At 55.9% G+C, this 18,087-nt stretch overlaps 1 protein-coding gene and 1 long non-coding RNA gene across 3 annotated transcripts; one reads left to right on the forward strand and one right to left on the reverse strand.

Moving 5' to 3' along the window:
- Positions 1-2,185: 2,185 nt before the first annotated feature.
- On the reverse strand, positions 2,186-2,993 carry LOC139356591 (uncharacterized). The gene is made up of 2 exons (XR_011608623.1): positions 2,605-2,993; positions 2,186-2,387 (listed from the first exon to the last, which is right to left on the reverse strand). It is a non-coding gene; the product is annotated as an uncharacterized lncRNA (long non-coding RNA).
- A 5,348-nt stretch (positions 2,994-8,341) lies between these two features.
- On the forward strand, positions 8,342-14,842 carry LOC139356592 (uncharacterized). Of its 2 annotated transcripts, none has more exons than XM_071070753.1 (2): positions 8,342-12,636; positions 12,696-14,842. In XM_071070753.1, exon 1 carries the CDS (start codon positions 10,484-10,486, stop codon positions 11,114-11,116), a length of 633 nt encoding a protein of 210 aa, XP_070926854.1. In that variant the 5' UTR covers positions 8,342-10,483; the 3' UTR covers positions 11,117-12,636; positions 12,696-14,842. The 2 variants fall into 2 exon arrangements, with proteins under 2 accessions (XP_070926854.1, XP_070926853.1); XM_071070752.1 differs by having other exon boundaries at positions 8,342-12,615.
- Positions 14,843-18,087: the final 3,245 nt, after the last annotated feature.

The raw sequence follows: 18,087 nt of genomic DNA on the forward strand, positions 1-18,087 counted from the left end.
TCACCTCGGCCTCTCCCACCCCCACCTCGGCCTCTCCCACTCCCACCTCTCCCACTCTCACCTCGGCCTCTCCCACCCCCACCTCTCCCACCCTCACCTCGGCCGCTCCCACCCCCACCTCTCCCACCCTCACCTCGGCCTCTCCCACCCCCACCTCGGCCTCTCCCACTCCCACCTCTCCCACTCTCACCTCGGCCTCTCCCACCCCCACCTCTCCCACCCTCACCTCGGCCTCTCCCACCCCCACCTCGGCCTCTCCCACCCCCACCTCTCCCACCCTCACCTCGGCCGCTCCCACCCCCACCTCTCCCACCCTCACCTCGGCCTCTCCCACCCCCACCTCGGCCTCTCCCACTCCCACCTCTCCCACTCTCGCCTCGGCCTCTCCCACCCCCACCTCTCCCACCCTCACCTCGGCCGCTCCCACCCCCACCTCTCCCACCCTCACCTCGGCCTCTCCCACCCTCACCTTGGCCTCTCCCACCCCCACCTCGGCCTCTCCCACTCCCACCTCTCCCACCCTCACCTCGGCCTCTCCCACCCCCACCTCTCCCGCCCCCACCTCGGCCTCTCCCGCCCCCACCTCGGCCTCTCCCACCCCCACCTCGGCCTCTCCCACTCCCACCTCTCCCACCCTCACCTTGGCCTCTCCCACCCCCACCTCTCCCGCCCCCACCTCGGCCTCTCCCGCCCCCACCTTGGCCTCTCCCGCCCCCACCTCGGCCTCTCCCGCCCCCACCTTGGCCTCTCCCGCCCCTACCTTGGCCTCTCCTGCTCCCACCTCGGCCTCTCCCACCCCCACCTAGGCTTCTCTCACCCCCACCTCAGGGCCCGGCCAGCTGTGGTGCTTCACAGAAGGGATGGAAGTGATTGTGAACCTATCACAAGCCCAACTCCAGACACTGATGTCAGGAGGATGCACCCAGGCTAGCCCACTGGCCCCAAAAGGACACACCCAGGCTAGCCCACTGATTCCAGGAGAAGCCCAGACTAGCCCACTGAGGAGGCAGGGGAGACAGACGCAGGTGGGGTGAGAGGAGAGTCAGGGATGCATCTTGGTGATTATGACTGGGGAGGACCTCCCAGTGCCTCAGCTGTAGGGAGGTGGGGCGGGGGATGGGAGGGCACTTTCAGGCTCCCAACCTGGGAGGAGCCACCACAGTCAGCCCAAACGTCACTGCTCCACCAGGCTGTGTGACAGCTGCAGTGTGGTCAGGCTGGGAATCGGCCCTCAGTTCTGCAGGGACTTGGAGAGCCTCTGTGGCGTGCAGGGGGTGGATGCTGACCCAGGGGCACAGGCCCCACCTGAGCAAACCGGAGCAGCTGCAGCAGGGCTGGGGAGGGAAGCTCAGGGGCAGGAGCCGATCTGACCTGTGCGTTCCAGGGCTTCCACTGGAAGAGGCACTCGGGGTGAGGGGGCCCTGCAGGGAGGCCCAGAGCCGGGGAGGCCAGTGGAGCCGGGAGCCACCTGGAGGGAGGAGGAAGGTGCAGTCAGGCCGGTGGTGGGAGGGGTACGGCCCAGCCTGGGGGCCAGCAGTGAGAGGGGTGCGGTCCAGCCTGGGGGCCAGCAGTGGGAGGGGTGCGGTCCAGCCTGGGGGCCAGCAGTGGGAGGGGTGCGGTCCAGCCTGGGGGCCGGTGGGGAGGCTGCACCCCATGAAGCGCCGGAAGCACCGAGGGGAGCTCAGGGCTGGGGTTGTTTCCAACAGGCCAGGTGTCGTGGGGAGAACGTGTCGGAGGAAGGAGAGGGCGGGCTGGGGAGAGCTGGACACAGTGATGGAAGCTGGGGGCACTCCAGCCGTCCTGGCCTCTGGGGGCTCCTGCCAGGGCGCAGGGCGTGGGGACACCCTGGCCGGCATAGCTATGGGTCTGAGGGCCTCTTCAGGAAGGCTTGTGGGGTCAGAAGCTGCATGGTCAGTGTGGGGGGTGGCAGCCATGAGGTTCGCGATTGCAGGATGAGGGCTGTGGGGTCTCTGGCATGGGCACTGGAGACTGCGATGGAGTCAGGTTCTGCTGGACATAGAGCAGAAGTCCCCAGTTCAGTTCCGAGCACATGGGTGAGGAGACTCCTGGGGGGCCACCAGGGGCTCTGAGGAGATGTGGGCTTGGGAGCTGTGATGGCTGGGCTATGTCCCCCACAAATCCACACGCTGAAGCCCCAGCCCCACGACCTCGGGATGTGACTGCATTCAGAAAAGGGGTCTTTAATGAGTCCGTCAAGGTAAAACGAGGTTGTTGGGGTGGACCCTGATCCAGTCCCACGGGTGATGCAATATGAAGAGGAGATCGGGGAGGAAAAGTTCCCAGACAGCGGCTTAGAGAGTGATGACCAGCTCGTGATGACTGGCCTGTAATAACTGGCTGGTGATAACTGGCTCGTGATGACCGACCTGTGATGGACAAGGAGGAGGTAAGGATGCAGACAGGCACAGGGGGCCGCAGATGAATGCACAGAGGAGACACCGACTGCCGGCCAAGGAGGGAGGCACAGGATGAACCCGCCCTGCTGGCCCCGAGGTGGGGACTTCCAGCCTCCGGGGCGGGTGATGGGTGCATGTGATTTAAGCCACCGGCCCGTGTTTGTTGTGGTGTCCTGAAGAGACTCACACGGTAGCTGAGTGTGGTGGATGGGCCGAAGCTGCAGGCAGGAGACGCCCCAGTGAGGCTGGCAGGACCATGTGGTGGCAACGGCCACCCCAAGCCTCAGGGGCTTCCTGCAGGAATGGCTGCTCAGATGCCGGGGCCTGCAGCGCTGATGAGGGGGTGCCTGGACCACAGCGCCGTGGAGGACGGGAGGGGCCTGTTTGTTTCTAGAGGGACACGCTGGCCACGCGGATGCAGATACCACGTCCTCACGGATGCGCACACGTTGCATAGACACCATCACGTGAGCCTTTTGAACTTTGAAGGTTGAGAACATTCCTAAGAACACACATCAGCACCATTTAGCGCTTCTAAGGGGTCACCGCGGAGGGAGGGGGCGGGGTCACCGCGGAGGGAGGGGGCGGGGTCACCGCGGAGGGAGGGGGCGGGGTCACCGCGGAGGGAGGGAGGGGTCACCGCGGAGGGAGGGAGGGGTCACCGCGGAGGGAGGGGGCGGGGTCACCGCTGAGGGAGGGGGCGGGGTCACCGCGGAGGGAGGGAGGGGTCACCGCGGAGGGAGGGAGGGGGCGGGGTCACCGCGGAGGGAGGGGGCGGGGTCACCGCGGAGGGAGGGGAAGGGCAGTCGTGTTTTGAAAATTCCTGTGCAATGACAGTGTTGTTTCCGGAGGCGCCTAAGTGATCCCGCAGCGGCCCTGAGGAGGACCCTGAGGGTCGGGCACTTCCGGGCCTGACCGGCCTCTGCTGGCGCCCCCCCGGGAATCAGGGAGATACACCGGGCCGGCTTCCAGGAGCGCAGCCGGGCCACAGCCCTGAGGACGGGCAAACCCGCGCAGGCGCGGTGAGAGGGAGGCCGCCCAGGCCTGGGGCCTGGAGGCAAGGGGTGAAGTGGACCAGAGCCCCGTAAATCCTGAAGTGGGTGGGGAGTGAGCCTGTGTGGCTGCGAGTGGGTCCGTTTCGGGGCTGTTTGTTCCTGCAGCAAATGATGCCCGCCCTGATAGAACCAGTGCGCGTCCACCACGAGCTGCCCACGCGCTCTCCAGGAAGGGACCCGGGTTCAGGGCTCCTGCCAGCCCATGTCGTGCCTTTGTGTAAATTAGAAAAAAGATCAGAAACAGGCCCTGCTGTCTCTCCAGGCAGGCTTTGGTGGAAGGGCTTGATCTCCTGTCCCACCTTCCCTGGCAGGGCTCCCTATGCTTGACCCCCAGAACTGCCGGCGGCTGGCAGAGAAGGGGTCCATGATGGCGCCTCGGTGCGCAGCCTTGGACCTGCCCCCATGGACCTGGGTGAGGACTTCCCAGCCCTTCCCCGGCAATGGCTGCTCTCCCTAAGGGCCGCCTCACCCCTTCTCCCTCGGGCATGGGGCAGTGGATGAGGGTTCCCTCCCTCCAGAGGATGCCCCCACACCCCTACCAGGACTTGGCAGATCCAGCTTCTCATCTTGGCAGCCTGATGGTGGGACGGGATCATCGTGGTGGTTTTAATTTGCATTTCTCTGATGACTGATGATTTCAAGCATCTCTTCATATGCTTGCTGGCTTTGGGGATAGAGATAATTATTCCTAAAGCAAAACCTGATTATGTCATTTCTGCTTCAAGATGCCAGTGATACCTGAGGTCTGCAGGGCAGTGCAGACGCTCACTGCCTGGCCACTCAGGAACCTGCGCTTGACCCCCAAATCCGCCCCCCAACTCCTGTTACCAGCTCGCTCCTTCCAAGAGGGCCTTCTCCGGGGACAGCCGACGCTCTTCTGACGGCTCCTGCCCTTGCAGAGTGCTGCCCCCGCCTGCCCACCCGGCCTGGACCCTCGCCTGAGCCCCCTTGGGGCTCCGTGCCACCTCTTCCCTGGCGTTTGTTCTACAGGAACCTCCTACTTCTTCCCACTTGGGAAAGGAAGGCTCTGGGCGTGGAGGTCAGCCAGGCCCCATCCCTGTACCTCCGGCCCTTCTTCCTGCTTCCTGTTCGTCACTGCCCCAGGACCTTTGCACCTGCATTCCCGGTCTCTGTGAGTGCCCTGGGGCCTGTTGCCCCCGTCACAGTCCTGGAGACACCTTTTCTTTTCTTTCTTTCTCTCTCTCCAGCTTTATTGAGGTATAGTTGACAATTCAGGACCATGTGTACTCAAGGTATGCAGCATCACAACCTGACACATGTATGCATTGTGAAATGAGTCCCACAGTTGGGCTAATTAATGCACCCATCACCTTATATGGTTACTTCTGTCTGTGGTGAGAACACTTCAAATTTTAAATAGAGGACACGCAGGCTGGGCAACAGAGCGAGACCCTGTCTCTACAAATATAAAAAAAATTACCTGGGCGTGGTGGTGCACACCTATGGTCCCAGCTACTTGGGAAGCTGAGGCTGGAGAATCACTTGAGCCTGGGAGGTGGAGGTTGCAGTGCACTCCAGCCTGGGCGACAGAGGGAGGCCCTATCTCAAAATAAATAAATACATAAATAAATGAAGGACACATTATTATTAGCTGTAGTCACCATGTTCATTCCATCTTAGGACCTGTTAATCTCATAACTGCACCTTTGTTTCCTGTGACCCTCAACTCCCCATCCCCTCTCTGGCCCTGACAGCCACTGTTCTCTCTGCTTCTATGAGTTCAGCTTTTTCACACATCACTCAAGTGAGGCCACGGCTATTTGTCTTTCTGTGCCTGGCTTATCTCACTTAGCACAATGCCCTTCAGGTGTCCTCACAAATGGCAGGCTTGCCCTGCCCTGCCCTGCCCTTCCCTCCCCTCCCCTCCCCTCCCCTCCCCTCCCTTCCCTTCCCCTCCTCTCCTTTCCCTTCTCTCCTTTCTCTCCTCTCTCTCTCTCCCTCTCTCTCTCCCCCCACTCCTTCCCTTCCCTTCCCTTTCCCCCCTGTGGAATAACACTCCTGTGTGTGTGTGTACACATGTGTGTGTATTTCTCCCCTTCCCTCCTCTCCCTTCCCCTCCCCTCCCATCCCCTTCTCTTCCCTTTCCCTCCTGTGGAATAATACTCGTGTGTGTGTGTATGCATGTGTGTGTATTTCTTCCCTCTCCTCCCCTCCCTTCCCCTCCCCTTCCCTTTCCCTCCTGTGGAATAACACTCCTGTGTGTGTGTGTATGCATGTGTGTGTATTTCTCACATATTTTCATCCATGCATCCACTGATGGACACTTGGGTTGATTCTGTGTCCTGGCTGCTGGGATGGTGCTGCGATGAACACGAGGGTGCAGACCCCTCTTCTATGTACTAATTTTAACTCTTTGGATAGAAACCCAGCAGTGGGATTGCTGGATCCTGTGGAAGCTCTATTTCCACATTTTTGAGGAAGCTCCCTGCCGTCTCCCATGGTGGCTGTGCCAACGACGTTCCCAGGAACAGAGTGCAACGGGCCCCTTTCCTCCATGTCCTCACCAACACTCGCTATCTTTTGCGTTTTGATGACAGTCATCCTAACAGGTGCCAGTTGGTACCTCATGTGGTTTTTATTTGATTTTCCTGATGATTAGTGATGCTGGACATTATTTCGTCTACACATCGGCCACTTACATGTTTTCCTTTGAGACACACAGAGTCAGGTCCTTTGCACATTTTAAAATGTTTGTTTGTTTGTTTCTTTGTTTTTGTTATTGAGTTGTTTGAGTTCCTTCTACAATTTGCAGATTAACTCCTCATCAGATACATGGATTGCAAATATTCCCGCCTCCCCGTGTGGGTTGACTTTTCACTTTTCAAATGTGGGTTTTTGTCCTGCTAATTTTTTTTTGTATTGTTGGTAGAGACAGAGGTTTTGCCTCGTTGGCCAGGCTGGTCTGGAACTCCTGACCTCAGACAATCCACCTGCCTCAGCCTCCCAAAGTGTTGCAATTATAGGCATGAGCCATTGTGCCTGGCCATCATTCCTTTTTATTGCTGACTAGTAGTCTGTTGTGTGAATCCACCACTAAAACCCAATCATCAGTTGATGATCATTTGGGTTGCTTCTGCTAGTTGGTTATTATGAAGAATGCCAGAGCAAATGTTCCTGTGCACTCTTGGGCATATGCCTAGGAGCAGAATTGCTGGGTCACCTGGTGACTTTACATTTAACGTTCTGAGGAGCCACCAGGTGTTTTAACACAGTGACTGCACCATTTCACATTCCTGCCAGCAGTGTGCAAGAATTCCAGTTTCTCTACATCCCCAACCCTTCCCTTAAAAAAAAAAAAAACAGCCATCTAAGTGGATGTGGAGCTGACTCTCCCTCTGCTTTGGGTTTGCGTTGCTTTTATGGCTAATGATGTCTGAGTGTCTCTCCCTGTGCTCATGGCTATTCGTGTATCTACTTTGGGAAATGCTTATTCGAGTCCTTTGCCCACATTTGGCTGGGTTGCTTGTCTTTGTATTTCATGTACTACGATGACAGCCCCTATGTGGAAGGATATTTTGTAATCCCATTACCCCGAGGTGAGCATGAATTGCCAGTTGCTCAAGGCCTTCAGCTCTTAGGGAGGAGCCTGGACCTGGAGCTGCTCTGGGCTCAGCAAAGCTCCAATCCCGGCCTCAGTCCTTGAGGCCTGGTCCTCACCCAGCTTTCTCTTTCCACCTTGCCGTGGAGGAAGCCCGACCTCCCTGCATGGCTGACGAACCTGTAGTCCCAGCTACTTGGGAGGTTAAGGCAGGAGAATCGATTGAACCCCAGAGGCGGACGTTGCTGTGAGCCAAGGTCACGCCACTGCACTCCAGCCTGGGTGACAAGAGCAAGACTCTGTCTCAAAAAAAAAAAAAAAGGAATTAAGTACCAATATAGATGACAACATGAGTGAACTCAAGCATCACACCGAGTGAAAGAGGAAGGCACAGAAGACCACACCCGTGTGTGTGAAATGTCCACAACAGGCAGATCCACAGAGAGATGCAGGTGAGCAACCTGGGGCTGGGGTGGGAGGAATAGGGGGAGGAACAGCTAGTGAGTGAGGTTTCTTTTAGGGATGATGAAAATGTTCTAAAATTAGATGGTGGTGATGGTTACACAACTCGGTAAATGTATTAAGTCACTGAATTGCACACTTCAATCCATAAGTGAACTTCATGGTACATAAATTATATCTCAATGGAGTTGTGTAAAAAAAAAAAAGATTAAATGACTTATGTTTCTCAGACACATAGTCCAATGCCTGCCATGTGTATTGACTCCCTCACCCTTCCAGTCAACACTGATTACGCACCTGCTGTATGCATACACTGTCCCAGACACAGGGGACCCAGCACTGAAGAATGGTACAGATGCCCCACCCTCAGGAGTGTGCAGCCCAGTGAGGAAAACATACAACAAACAAGAAAATTCAAAATATCCATGGCCGTTTGTGGCGGCTCACGCCTGTAATCCCAGCACTTTGGGAGGCCGAGGTGGGAGGATCACTTAAGATCAGGAATTCGAGACCAGCCTGACCAGCTTGTTGAAACACCACTCGACTAAAAACAAAAAACAAAACAAAACAAAACAAAAAATACAAAACTTAGCCGGGTGTGGTGGTGCACACCTGTAATCCCAGCTACTCGGGAGGCTGAGGCAGGAGAATCACTTGAACCTGGGAGGCAAAGGTTGCAGTGAGCTGAGATCGTGCCATTGCACTCCAGCCTGGGAGACAAGAGTGAAACTCCGTCTCAAAAAAATAAATAAAATAAGATAAAATATATATAGTAGGTCAGGGGTGATTCATGCCATGGAGAAAAAGTAAGGGAGGGGGTGGGGCATGTGGGGCACAGGGCACCAGGGGAGCCAGGAAGGGTCCCCATGCACAGTCACGGCCAACTGACCTTCAGCAAAGGTATTAAGGACACACGACAGGGAAGAGGGCGTCCTCAATAGGTGGTGCTGGGAAAAGTGGAGGAGGACGAAAGGGCCTCATCCAACACCACCTACAAAAATCAACTCAACACAGATTAAAGACTTAAATGTAAGACCTGACACCACAAAACTCTTGGAAGAAAACATAGGAGGAAAGCTTCTTGACATTGGTCTGGGCAATGATTTTTTTAAATATGGCCCCAAAGCACAGGCAACAAAAGCAAAAATAGGTGAGAATACAACAAACCAAAAAGCTTCTGCACAGCAAAGGAAACCAACAGCCGACCTCCCTGCATGACTGGCCGGCGGGGTGTTCACGACTGAGTCCAGGTGTCCCCAGCACAAGTGTCCCCAGAACAGATGTCACTGGTCACGGGTGTTCCTGATAATAGGTGACCCCAGGCACAGGGTGTTCCTGATCATAGGTAACCCAGGCACAGGTGTCCCTGGTCACAGGTGTTCCCGGTCACAGGTGTCCCCAGGCACAGGCATCCTTGGACACATCCCTGGTCACAGGTGTCCCCAGGCACAGGTGTCCCCAGTCACAGGTGTCCCCAGGCACAGGTGTTCCCGGTCACAGGTGTCCCCAGGCACAGGCATCCCTGGACACATCCCTGGTCACAGGTGTCCCCAGTCATAGGTGTCCCCAGTCACAGGTGTCCCCAGGCACAGGTGTTCTGGTCACAGGTGTCCCCGGTCACAGGTGTCCCCGGGCACAGGTGTCCCCGGACAGACAGCCACAGGAAGCTGATGCAGGGAGCAAAGAGAAACAGAGACACAAAGAAAAGAGAGTGAGAGACAGAAGAGATGGGAAAGAGAGATAAATGGTTGGAGAAAAGCATCCTGTGGAGTTGAAGAGAAAGGAAGGTGGGGGGGACGGGCAGCAGAGACCCAGGGAGGCTGCGGTGGCTGGACCCTCCCTCACCACACTTTCTGTTCTGTCCTTCCTGGGGAGACTCCCAGAAAAGTGGGCCAGGCTGAGGGCATGATGAGGACACAGAGGCCCCAGGGGAGGGAGGGAGGAGCGGGCTGCCTGGAGGGGCTGTGGTCAGCTCAAAGCCTCAGGAGTCAAGGATAAATCCTCTGACCTTTGACCTCCGACCTCCCTCTTCTTGGCTCCAGACTCCCCACAGTTTTCCATGACCAAATCTTACCGGAAGTTGGAGGGCAGCCCAGCAAGGGTCTGTAAGTTACCGCCAGGGCACAGAACAGAGGTTGGCAGGGGAGGAGAGACCCCCAGGCTGCCGTCTGCCTTCGCCCTGCACAGCAGGCCCATGTGGGGGTGTCACCGTCCTTAGCTCCCTGGCATCTGATCCAAGATTACGCCCGGCAGGGTCTGTTCTCTGGGCTCAGCTCCGGGGAAGCTCCCACCAGTGAAGGGAGGGTTCAGGCTCTGGGCACACAGGGTGCCCTCTTTCAGAGAGGGAGCAGCTGTCCCGCACCGGAGAGCACTCATTTCCTGTCAGTGCTCTCCTGAGCACACATGGATTCAACTGAGCATCAAGCACTCCGGGGGCTGGTCTCCTCTGCAAGGCAGCTCCCGCCCCGGGGCCCTGCCTCTGAGAGCAAGGTGTGCAGGCTCTTCCTGTGGTCTCCCTGGCCCGTCCCCAGAACGGCCTGCACTGTCCCTCCGCAACCTGCACCCAGACAGACACTCACCATCCCCAACCCCTGAGACATTCAGGTCCACACTGGGGACTGGGCTACCTTGGCGCCTCTTCTTTGAGTGTTCCCTCCACACAGAGCCTGCTTCCTGTCCGGGTGGTGTCGGGTCGCCCTCTGCCTCTGGAGCACCTGCAGGGGCTGTTGCTCTGGGCTCCCTAGAAATGCAAGCCCCTGGGCCTGCCTGCCTGCTCTACGTGTATTCACTAAGCCCATGCCAGTGGGGGTCTCAGCAGGAAACAGGCACAGGTTGTGAGGGGGCTACTGAGGCCTGACTTCCCCAGGGATAGGCAGGATGGGAACCCATGAGGGTTGCTGAGGACGCAGGGATGTGCACTGTGGGAAGCCACCACCACCCAGAAGCCAGCAAGGGCAGGGGAGAAGTTAGTGGTGCCAGAACATGGCTAAATGAGGCAGCCATGGAAAGGGGATGCAGAGGGGAAGTGGAGAGGAAGGCGGTTCTCCAGGAGCCCTAGGACCTGCTCTGGGGCTTCTGCTGCTGAGCCCAACTGGGAACCAGAGCACAGGATAATGGTGACACTGGTGATGATGGCAATGAAGATGATTATGATGGTGATGATGCTGGTGGTGGTAGTGGGATGGGGAATGGACATGGTAGTGGTGATGGTGATAATGGTGGTGATAGAAATGATGGTGGTGGTGATGATGGTGGTGATGGTGATGGTGGTGACGATGATGGTGATGGTGATGATGGTGATGGTGATGCTGCTGCTGATGGTGATGATGATGGTGATGGTGATGATGATAGTGATGGTGATGATGATGGTGATGATGGTGATGGTGATGCTGCTGGTGATGTTGATTCTGATGATGGTGATGATGGTGATGGTGATGATGGTGATGGTGATGGTGATGCTGCTGCTGATGGTGATGATGGTGATGGTGATGCTGCTGCTGATGGTGATGGTGATGATGATAGTGATGGTGACGATGGTGATGGTGATGGTGCTGATGGTGATGATGATGCTGATGATGATGGTGATAGTGGTACTATTTAATCCAGTTCAGATTCCTAGTTAGGCTCCCCTGTTTCTCTTCAGGCACACTGTGAGTCACTGGCTGGTATTTATGGGTGGTCAGAATGCCTGTGTCCAATCTCTGTTGTACTCCCTTTCTCAAAGAGAACTCAACTATGCTTTCACAAGGAGGGGATTGTGGGAAGAAGTGTCCCCCAGGAGAGAAAGCTGGATGTGCTGGCACCAGGAAAGAGCCTCGTAGTTTACTGTCCCCAGGCGGCATCCCCATCCACAGCTGAGCTCACCTTCTGGGTGCTTGGCCAGAAGGCCTTTTGAATCTCAGTATCTCTGGAACAAGACTAAGGCTGGGAGACATCTGGAGTGGAGTTCCTGTCCAGCAATGGCAAGCTCCCTGCTGAAGCTGGGAATGGGGAAGGCATGGTTCTCAGGGCTGAGCGCCCTTGTGCTGGACGGTTCACCTTTCAGCAGGAAGAGGGAGGGAACTCTGCTCTTCAGGGTCAGCCTTGGGGTGTGGGGATTTCCTGAAGAGTGCACCTTAGTATTTTGCCACCCAGCCTCCAGTCATTCTTTGGGTTAATCAAGAATGCATTCAGCTTCAAGTATTAGAAAACTTAGTAATTAAGCAACAAAGCCATTTTATTCTCTGAATCAGAAGCTCAGAGTTACAGTATTTGAGGCTGGTTAACCAGTTCACCCATGTTTTCGGGGGTTTGCTCTGCCATCCTCAGGGTATTAGATTTTTACTTAACTGTTTTGGCGAGGTGTGACACAGTGTTGGTGAGGTGTGACACAGTGTTGGCCAGGTGTAACAGTGTTGACGAGGTGTGACACGGTGTTGGCGAGGTGTAATGGTGTTGGTGAGGTGCGACACGGTGTTGGTGAGGTGTAACAGTGTTAATGAGGTGTGACAGTGTTGGCGAGGTGTGACAGTGTTGGTGAGGTGTAACAGTGTTAATGAGGTGTGACACAGTGTTGGCGACGTGTGACACAGTGTTGGTGAGGTGTAACAGTGTTAATGAGGTGTGACACAGTGTTGGCGAGGTGTGACACAGTGTTGGTGAGGTGTAACAGTGTTAATGAGGTGTGACACAGTGTTGGTGAGGTGTAACAGTGTTAATGAGGTGTGACACAGTGTTGGTGAGGTGTAACAGTGTTGACGAGGTGTAATAGTGTTAACGAGGTATGACACAGTGTTGGTGAGGTGTAACAGTATTGGTGAGGTATGACACAGTGTTGACGAGGTGTGACATGGTGTTGGCGAGGTGTAGCATGGTGTTGGCGAGGTGTGACAGTGTTGGTGAGGTGTAACAGTGTTAACGAGGTGTGACACAGTGTTGGCGAGGTGTGACAGTGTTGTTGAGGTGTAACAGTGTTAAAGAGGTGTGACACAGTGTTGGCGAGGTGTGACAGTGTTGTTGAGGTGTAACAGTGTTAACGAGGTGTGACACAGTGTTAGCGAGGTGTGACACAGTGTTGGTGAGGTGTAACAGTATTGGCGAGGTATGACACGGTGTTGACGAGGTGTGACACAGTGTTGGCGAGGTGTGACACAGTGTTGGCGAGGTGTGGCACAGTGTTGGCGAGGTGTGACAGTGTTGGTGAGGTGTGACAGTGCTGGCGAGGTGTGACACAGTGTTGGCGAGGTGTAGCAGTGTTGGTGAGGTGTGACACAGTGTTGGCGAGGTGTAACACACTAACAAAAATGCACAGCTCCTTGAATTCTCACAAAATGTTGTGTGTTACATGTTACAAATGTAACAATCAGGAAATAGAATATTACTAGCAGTGTTGGCTTTTGCTTCTCCTACTTGATGTCTTATTGACCCAACAAGGCTGCTGCAGCTCCAGGCATCATATCCGCATTCTAGCACCCTGTGCTGAGAGGCAAATAAACAGTGGTGTAGCAGCCAGGAGCTCCCACCTGGCTTCTCAAATCTCATTGACCAGAAGAGTGTCTCATGGCATTGCTTGTTGCAAAGGAGGTTGGGAAAGTGGAAATCAGGCAAGGGTGATGGACTTACTGTGACTGTCTCAATCCAAATAGAATTCATCACAAGGCTGGGGGATGGAATCTATGTTTCCTGAGACTGAGAGGCTTCTGCCTCTTATTGGAACAAAACTGGGGCTCTCTGAGCAGGACAGAGGAGGCGCGGGTGAGCACACGGTGGGCAGTAGGACTGTGCACCATGCCCTGTCTTTGGCAACAGTTCCCATTTTCCTCTGGGAAATGCTGCTCTCCTGTGTTCGGCCCATGGTTCCACTCCATCCTTGGGTCCAGGTGTGTGTGTGTCCCTCAGGCGTTGCCAGTGGGAGCACCCTGTTCCTCTTTGCCCCATGATTGGCCCAGTCTTGGGGCATGAGCCAGGACCTCGATGGCAGTGAGTGGAATAAAGTTCCCTCCTTCCCTCAGGTCTTGGGGCAGGAGGTGTAGGCTTGGGTTTCTGGATGCTCACATGGAGGACGGCGGGCAAGGACACAGAGAGACAAAGACTGGAGGACACCGGTAGCCTCTGGATGCATCCATACCTGAAGCTGGCACTGCTCGTGGACTTCACAGATGCACGGTTCGTTGCATTCCCTTGCTGCGTAAGCTGAGTTTTCTGCCGCAGGCCACATCTTACTGGAAGAATGCTGTCTGGAATGCCACTATCACCTACCAGAAGCCCGAGGGAGCCATAGAAGGGGGATGCGGCCCAGTTCTCCAGCTTCTGGGCCTAGAAGCCCTGATCTTCCCTGCCCAGGCTCCTGGCATCCCCTCAGTCAGGGCTGAGGCCACGAACTGCCTGCTCAGGGCAGGAGACGGACCTGAGGGGTCTGGCACCCTCAGCTGTCAGGAACCAAGCTGTCCTTTTCTTTGTTTATATATCAAACATTTCCTGAGCTGCCCTGAACTCCAGCATTTTTCTCAGGTTATGGAGAACCCACAGGTGAATGAGCTTCCAGACACCCGTGTCTCTGAATGTTCCTTTTTTGCTGTTGCTGCAAATGGCAGACACCCAACTTTAACTTCAACTGACTTGGGCAGAAAAAGGGCCACACGGGAAGGATCCTGGAGGTTGTCCGGTTGGAGGAAGGCTGAACAAAGGACTCTTTGGGAGGTCAGGTGTGGGTGGGCCTCAGGTGCAGCTGGAAGGGGGGTGCAGATGTGCTCCATGCGGTTAGGCCTTGTTTTGTTTTTTGTTTTCGTGTTTTTTTGAGATGGAGTCTCTCTCCGTTGCCCAGGCTGGAGTGCAGTGGCGAGATCTCAGCTTACTGCAACCTCCACCTCCTGTGATCAAGCGATTCTCCTGCCTCAGCCTCCTGAGTAGCTGGGACTACAGGCGCCCGCCACCACGCCCGGCTAATTTTTGTATTTTTAGTAGAGACAGGGTTTCACCGTGTTGGCCAGGCTGGTCTCGAACTCCCGACCTCAGGTGGTACCGCTCCCTCGGCCTCCCAAAGTGCTGGGATTCCAGGCGTGAGCTGCTGTGTCTGGCCTGCAGTCAAGACTCCATAGCTGCTTTCCCTGCTGCCTGCCTGTCTCTCTGTCCCGCGTCTTTCCAGGCACAGCCTCTCCCGGGCGGCATGAAACGTGGACACGTGCCCCACAGCGCCCCCTATTGGAGAGGGGTGAGCTTTCTTCCTCAATCTGGTTCCGAAGTCCCGGGGAAGGGCTCTGGTCGGCTCACACAGCGGTTTTGTTGAGCTGTGTATAATTGTCATATATGACTCTCCATTTAAAGTGTAAGAGTCAGAGGTTTTGGGGATTATTGATTATTTATTTATTTATTTTGAGACGGAGTCTGGCTGTCGCCCAGGCTGGAGTGCGGTGGCGCGATCTCAGCTCACTGCAAGCTCCGCCTCCCGGGTTTGCGCCATTCTCCTGCCTCAGCCTCCCAAGTAGCTGGGACTACAGGCGCCGCCACCTTGCCCGGCTAGATTTTGCATTTTTTAGTAGAGACGGGGTTTCACCGTGTTAGCCGGGATGGTCTCGATCTCCTGACCTCATGATCTGCCCGCCTCGGCCTCCCGAAGTGCTGGGATTAGAGGCGTGAGCCACCGCGCCCGGCTGGGATTATTTTTTAAGAGTCATGAAATATATACGGCATAAAATGTGCCATTGTAACCATTGTGAATGTGTCTGGAGCGGCCTTAATTCCAGTCGCACTGTTGTGCCGTCGCCACCACCATCTGTTTCTGAGACTTCTTCATTGCCCCAAAGAGAAACCCTGCAACTGTTAACCGATAATTCTCCATTCCCTCCTCCTCAGCCCCTGCTGGCGATGGATAATTTTTTGGTCTCATGCACCCCATTAACTCATGCCAAAAATCACTGTGTTTTGGCCGGGTGCAGTGGCTCACGCCTGTAATCCCAGCACTTTGGGAGGCCGAGGCGGGTGGATCATGGGGTCTGGAGATCGAGACCATCCTGGCTAACATGGTGAAACCCCGTCTCTACTAAAAATACACAAATATTAGCCGGGTGTGGTGGCAGGTGCCTGTAGTCCCAGCTACTCAGGAGGCTGAGGCAGGAGAATGGCGTGAACCCGAGAGGTGGAGCTTGCAGTGAGCTGAGATGGTGCCACTGCACTCCAGCCTGGGCGACAGAGCGAGACTCCGTCTCAGAAAAAAAAAAAAAAAATCACTGTTTCTCTGACGTTCTAATTTTATTGGTTATCCTGTCTTACCTGGCACCTCTGCCTAGCAGGGAGTGGGGGCCGTGAGCCACAGCATCTGCACAACACAGTCTGCTGCTTTGGGCCCAGCTTAGGGGGCTGAAAGGTGAGGCCTGGGTGAGCACAGGGTCCACACGGTGGTCCAGTGTGGTGGCAAGACCGGGGAGGGCCTGCCTGGGATAGAGATGGGCAACGGGACAGACAGGTGAACACTCCACACTCAGCGCTCGGCTCTTTGCTGGAGACTTGGTTTTCTCTGGTTGGCTTTTGTGTCCATGAGTGTCGTGGGCACTGGATGGCCCCCCACCCTCCCTACTCCTGGGTGCGCTGGGACGTTGCTGCTGGTGTCCCCAGCCGTGTCCTCCCCTGGGGCTGCCCTCCGCTGCGGAGAGCCGCCCTGCACAAGGTTACACCCCACCCAAGGTGGTCTCAGACTGGGGCAGTGCTGACAGCGTCTCAGCCCAGGGCGTCCCATGGGTCAGCCCGGCCGGTTGGGTCAGCTGCACTCTGCACACCCTGCCTTCCTCACCTCCTATGGCTGCCTCCTAAGATCACGCCCCGATAAACCTGGTCCCAACCCAGCTCCTTTGCAGGGCCTGTCTCCAGGAGATCCGAGCTAAGACCTGACGTACGTGGGTGGCTTTGGGAGTTCTGCTTTCTGTGGCTCCTCCGGCTGTTGCTTCCACAGTGACGTGCCTGAGATGGGCTGGCTGCTGCCTCTGGCCTTTCCTCATGTCCACCGCTGTTCACGTCTGCTTTTTAAACATAGATAGGATCATGTTTTGAGTTTATAAAGGGATAAAAATGTCCTGTGCCTTCCAAAGTTTCAACAGACACGAGCCTTTGTGTGCCGAGCAGTGCGGAATAGAACTAGACCACACACAACTGGAGGAATCGGGCTGGGCATGGTGGCGGCACCTGTGGTCCCAGCTACTCGGGAGGCTGAGGCTGGAGGATGGCTTGAGCCCAGGAGTTCCAGACTGCAGTGAGCTAACATCACACCACTGCGCTCTAGCCTGGGCGACAGAGCAAGACCCTGTCTCTGAAAAAAAAAAAAAAAAAAAAGGAGGAATTTCAAGAGAAATTTGATAAAACCCCAGTCACAGGGGAGGCCTCCTGCCCTCTCTGGACAGGACAGGTGCGGTGGCCACTGGCCATTCTTTGCCTACCCAGCATCTGAGCCCACATCCTGTGTGGGGAATTCTCCGCCTCACGGGCGGGTGGGATGCAGAGGCAGCCTCTTGCTGTGAAAGCCAAAAGTGTGATGCTCAGTTTCCTGCCCCCTCACCCCTGAGGTCCCAGGGGCCTATCCCAGGCTCAGCTTTCGGGCACCACCACCCCTGGAAATGAGCTGGGAGCTGGTGGCATGGAGGGTGCACTGTGGGGCGGTGGACCCAGCAGAGCATGGCCGGGGCCCGAGGCCAGGGCAGGGCTGAGGTGATGCGGGGCCCGAGGCCAGTGCAGGGCTGAGGTGGTGCGGGGCCCGAGGCCAGTGCAGGGCTGAGGTGCCGCCGGTAGCGTTCATATCTGCACTCGGCCACTGATCCTGGCAGATCACTCCATCCCTCAGCTTTAGTCTCCTCACCTGTAAAGGGGGAGGATAGCAGCACCTCCCTTGTGGATGCTGCAAAGACCAGATGAGTTAAAATTAAATAAGTGTGGAGAAGAGTGCCAGACACACAGTGAATGCTACATGAGTGCGGGAAATGGTCAATCAATACTGACAGCACACAGAATGTTTGAAGGAGTGGAAACCAGATTCGATATATGCCTGTATTCACATGGCTGAGATTTCTTTTTCTTTTTCTTTTCTTTTTCTTTTCTTTTTTTTTTTTTTTTTTTTTGAGACAGAGTCTCGCTCTGTCACCCAGGCTGCAGTGCAGTGGCACCATCTCGGCTCACTGCAAGCTCTGTCTCCCGGGTTCACGCCATTCTCCTGCCTCAGCCTCCCAAGTAACTGGGACTACAGGTGCCTGCCATCACGCCCGGCTAATTTTTTTTGTATTTTTTTTAAGTAGAGACGGGGTTTCACCGTGTTAGCCAGGATGGTCTCGATCTCCTGACCTCGTGATCCGCCCGCCTTGGCCTCCCAAAGTGCTGGGATTACAGGAGTGAGCCGCCGTGCCTGGCAAGGCTGAGATTTCAATACGTATCTGCATTTCCCTCTGATTAGGATACAAAGTTTCACAGCCATCTGTCCCCCCACCTGCCTGCTCACCCACCCACCCAGCCATCCACCCACTCGCCCACCCACTCACCCGCCCGTCCACCCACCAATCCACTCACCCGCCTCATCTTCACTTTCCCGTCACCTCCCCTCTTCCCACATCTGCTTCTCCCGCTTCCATCTGGAGGCCGC

This window comes from Macaca nemestrina, chromosome 10 (assembly GCF_043159975.1).
Source record: "Macaca nemestrina isolate mMacNem1 chromosome 10, mMacNem.hap1, whole genome shotgun sequence".
Taxonomy (NCBI): domain Eukaryota; kingdom Metazoa; phylum Chordata; class Mammalia; order Primates; family Cercopithecidae; genus Macaca; species Macaca nemestrina.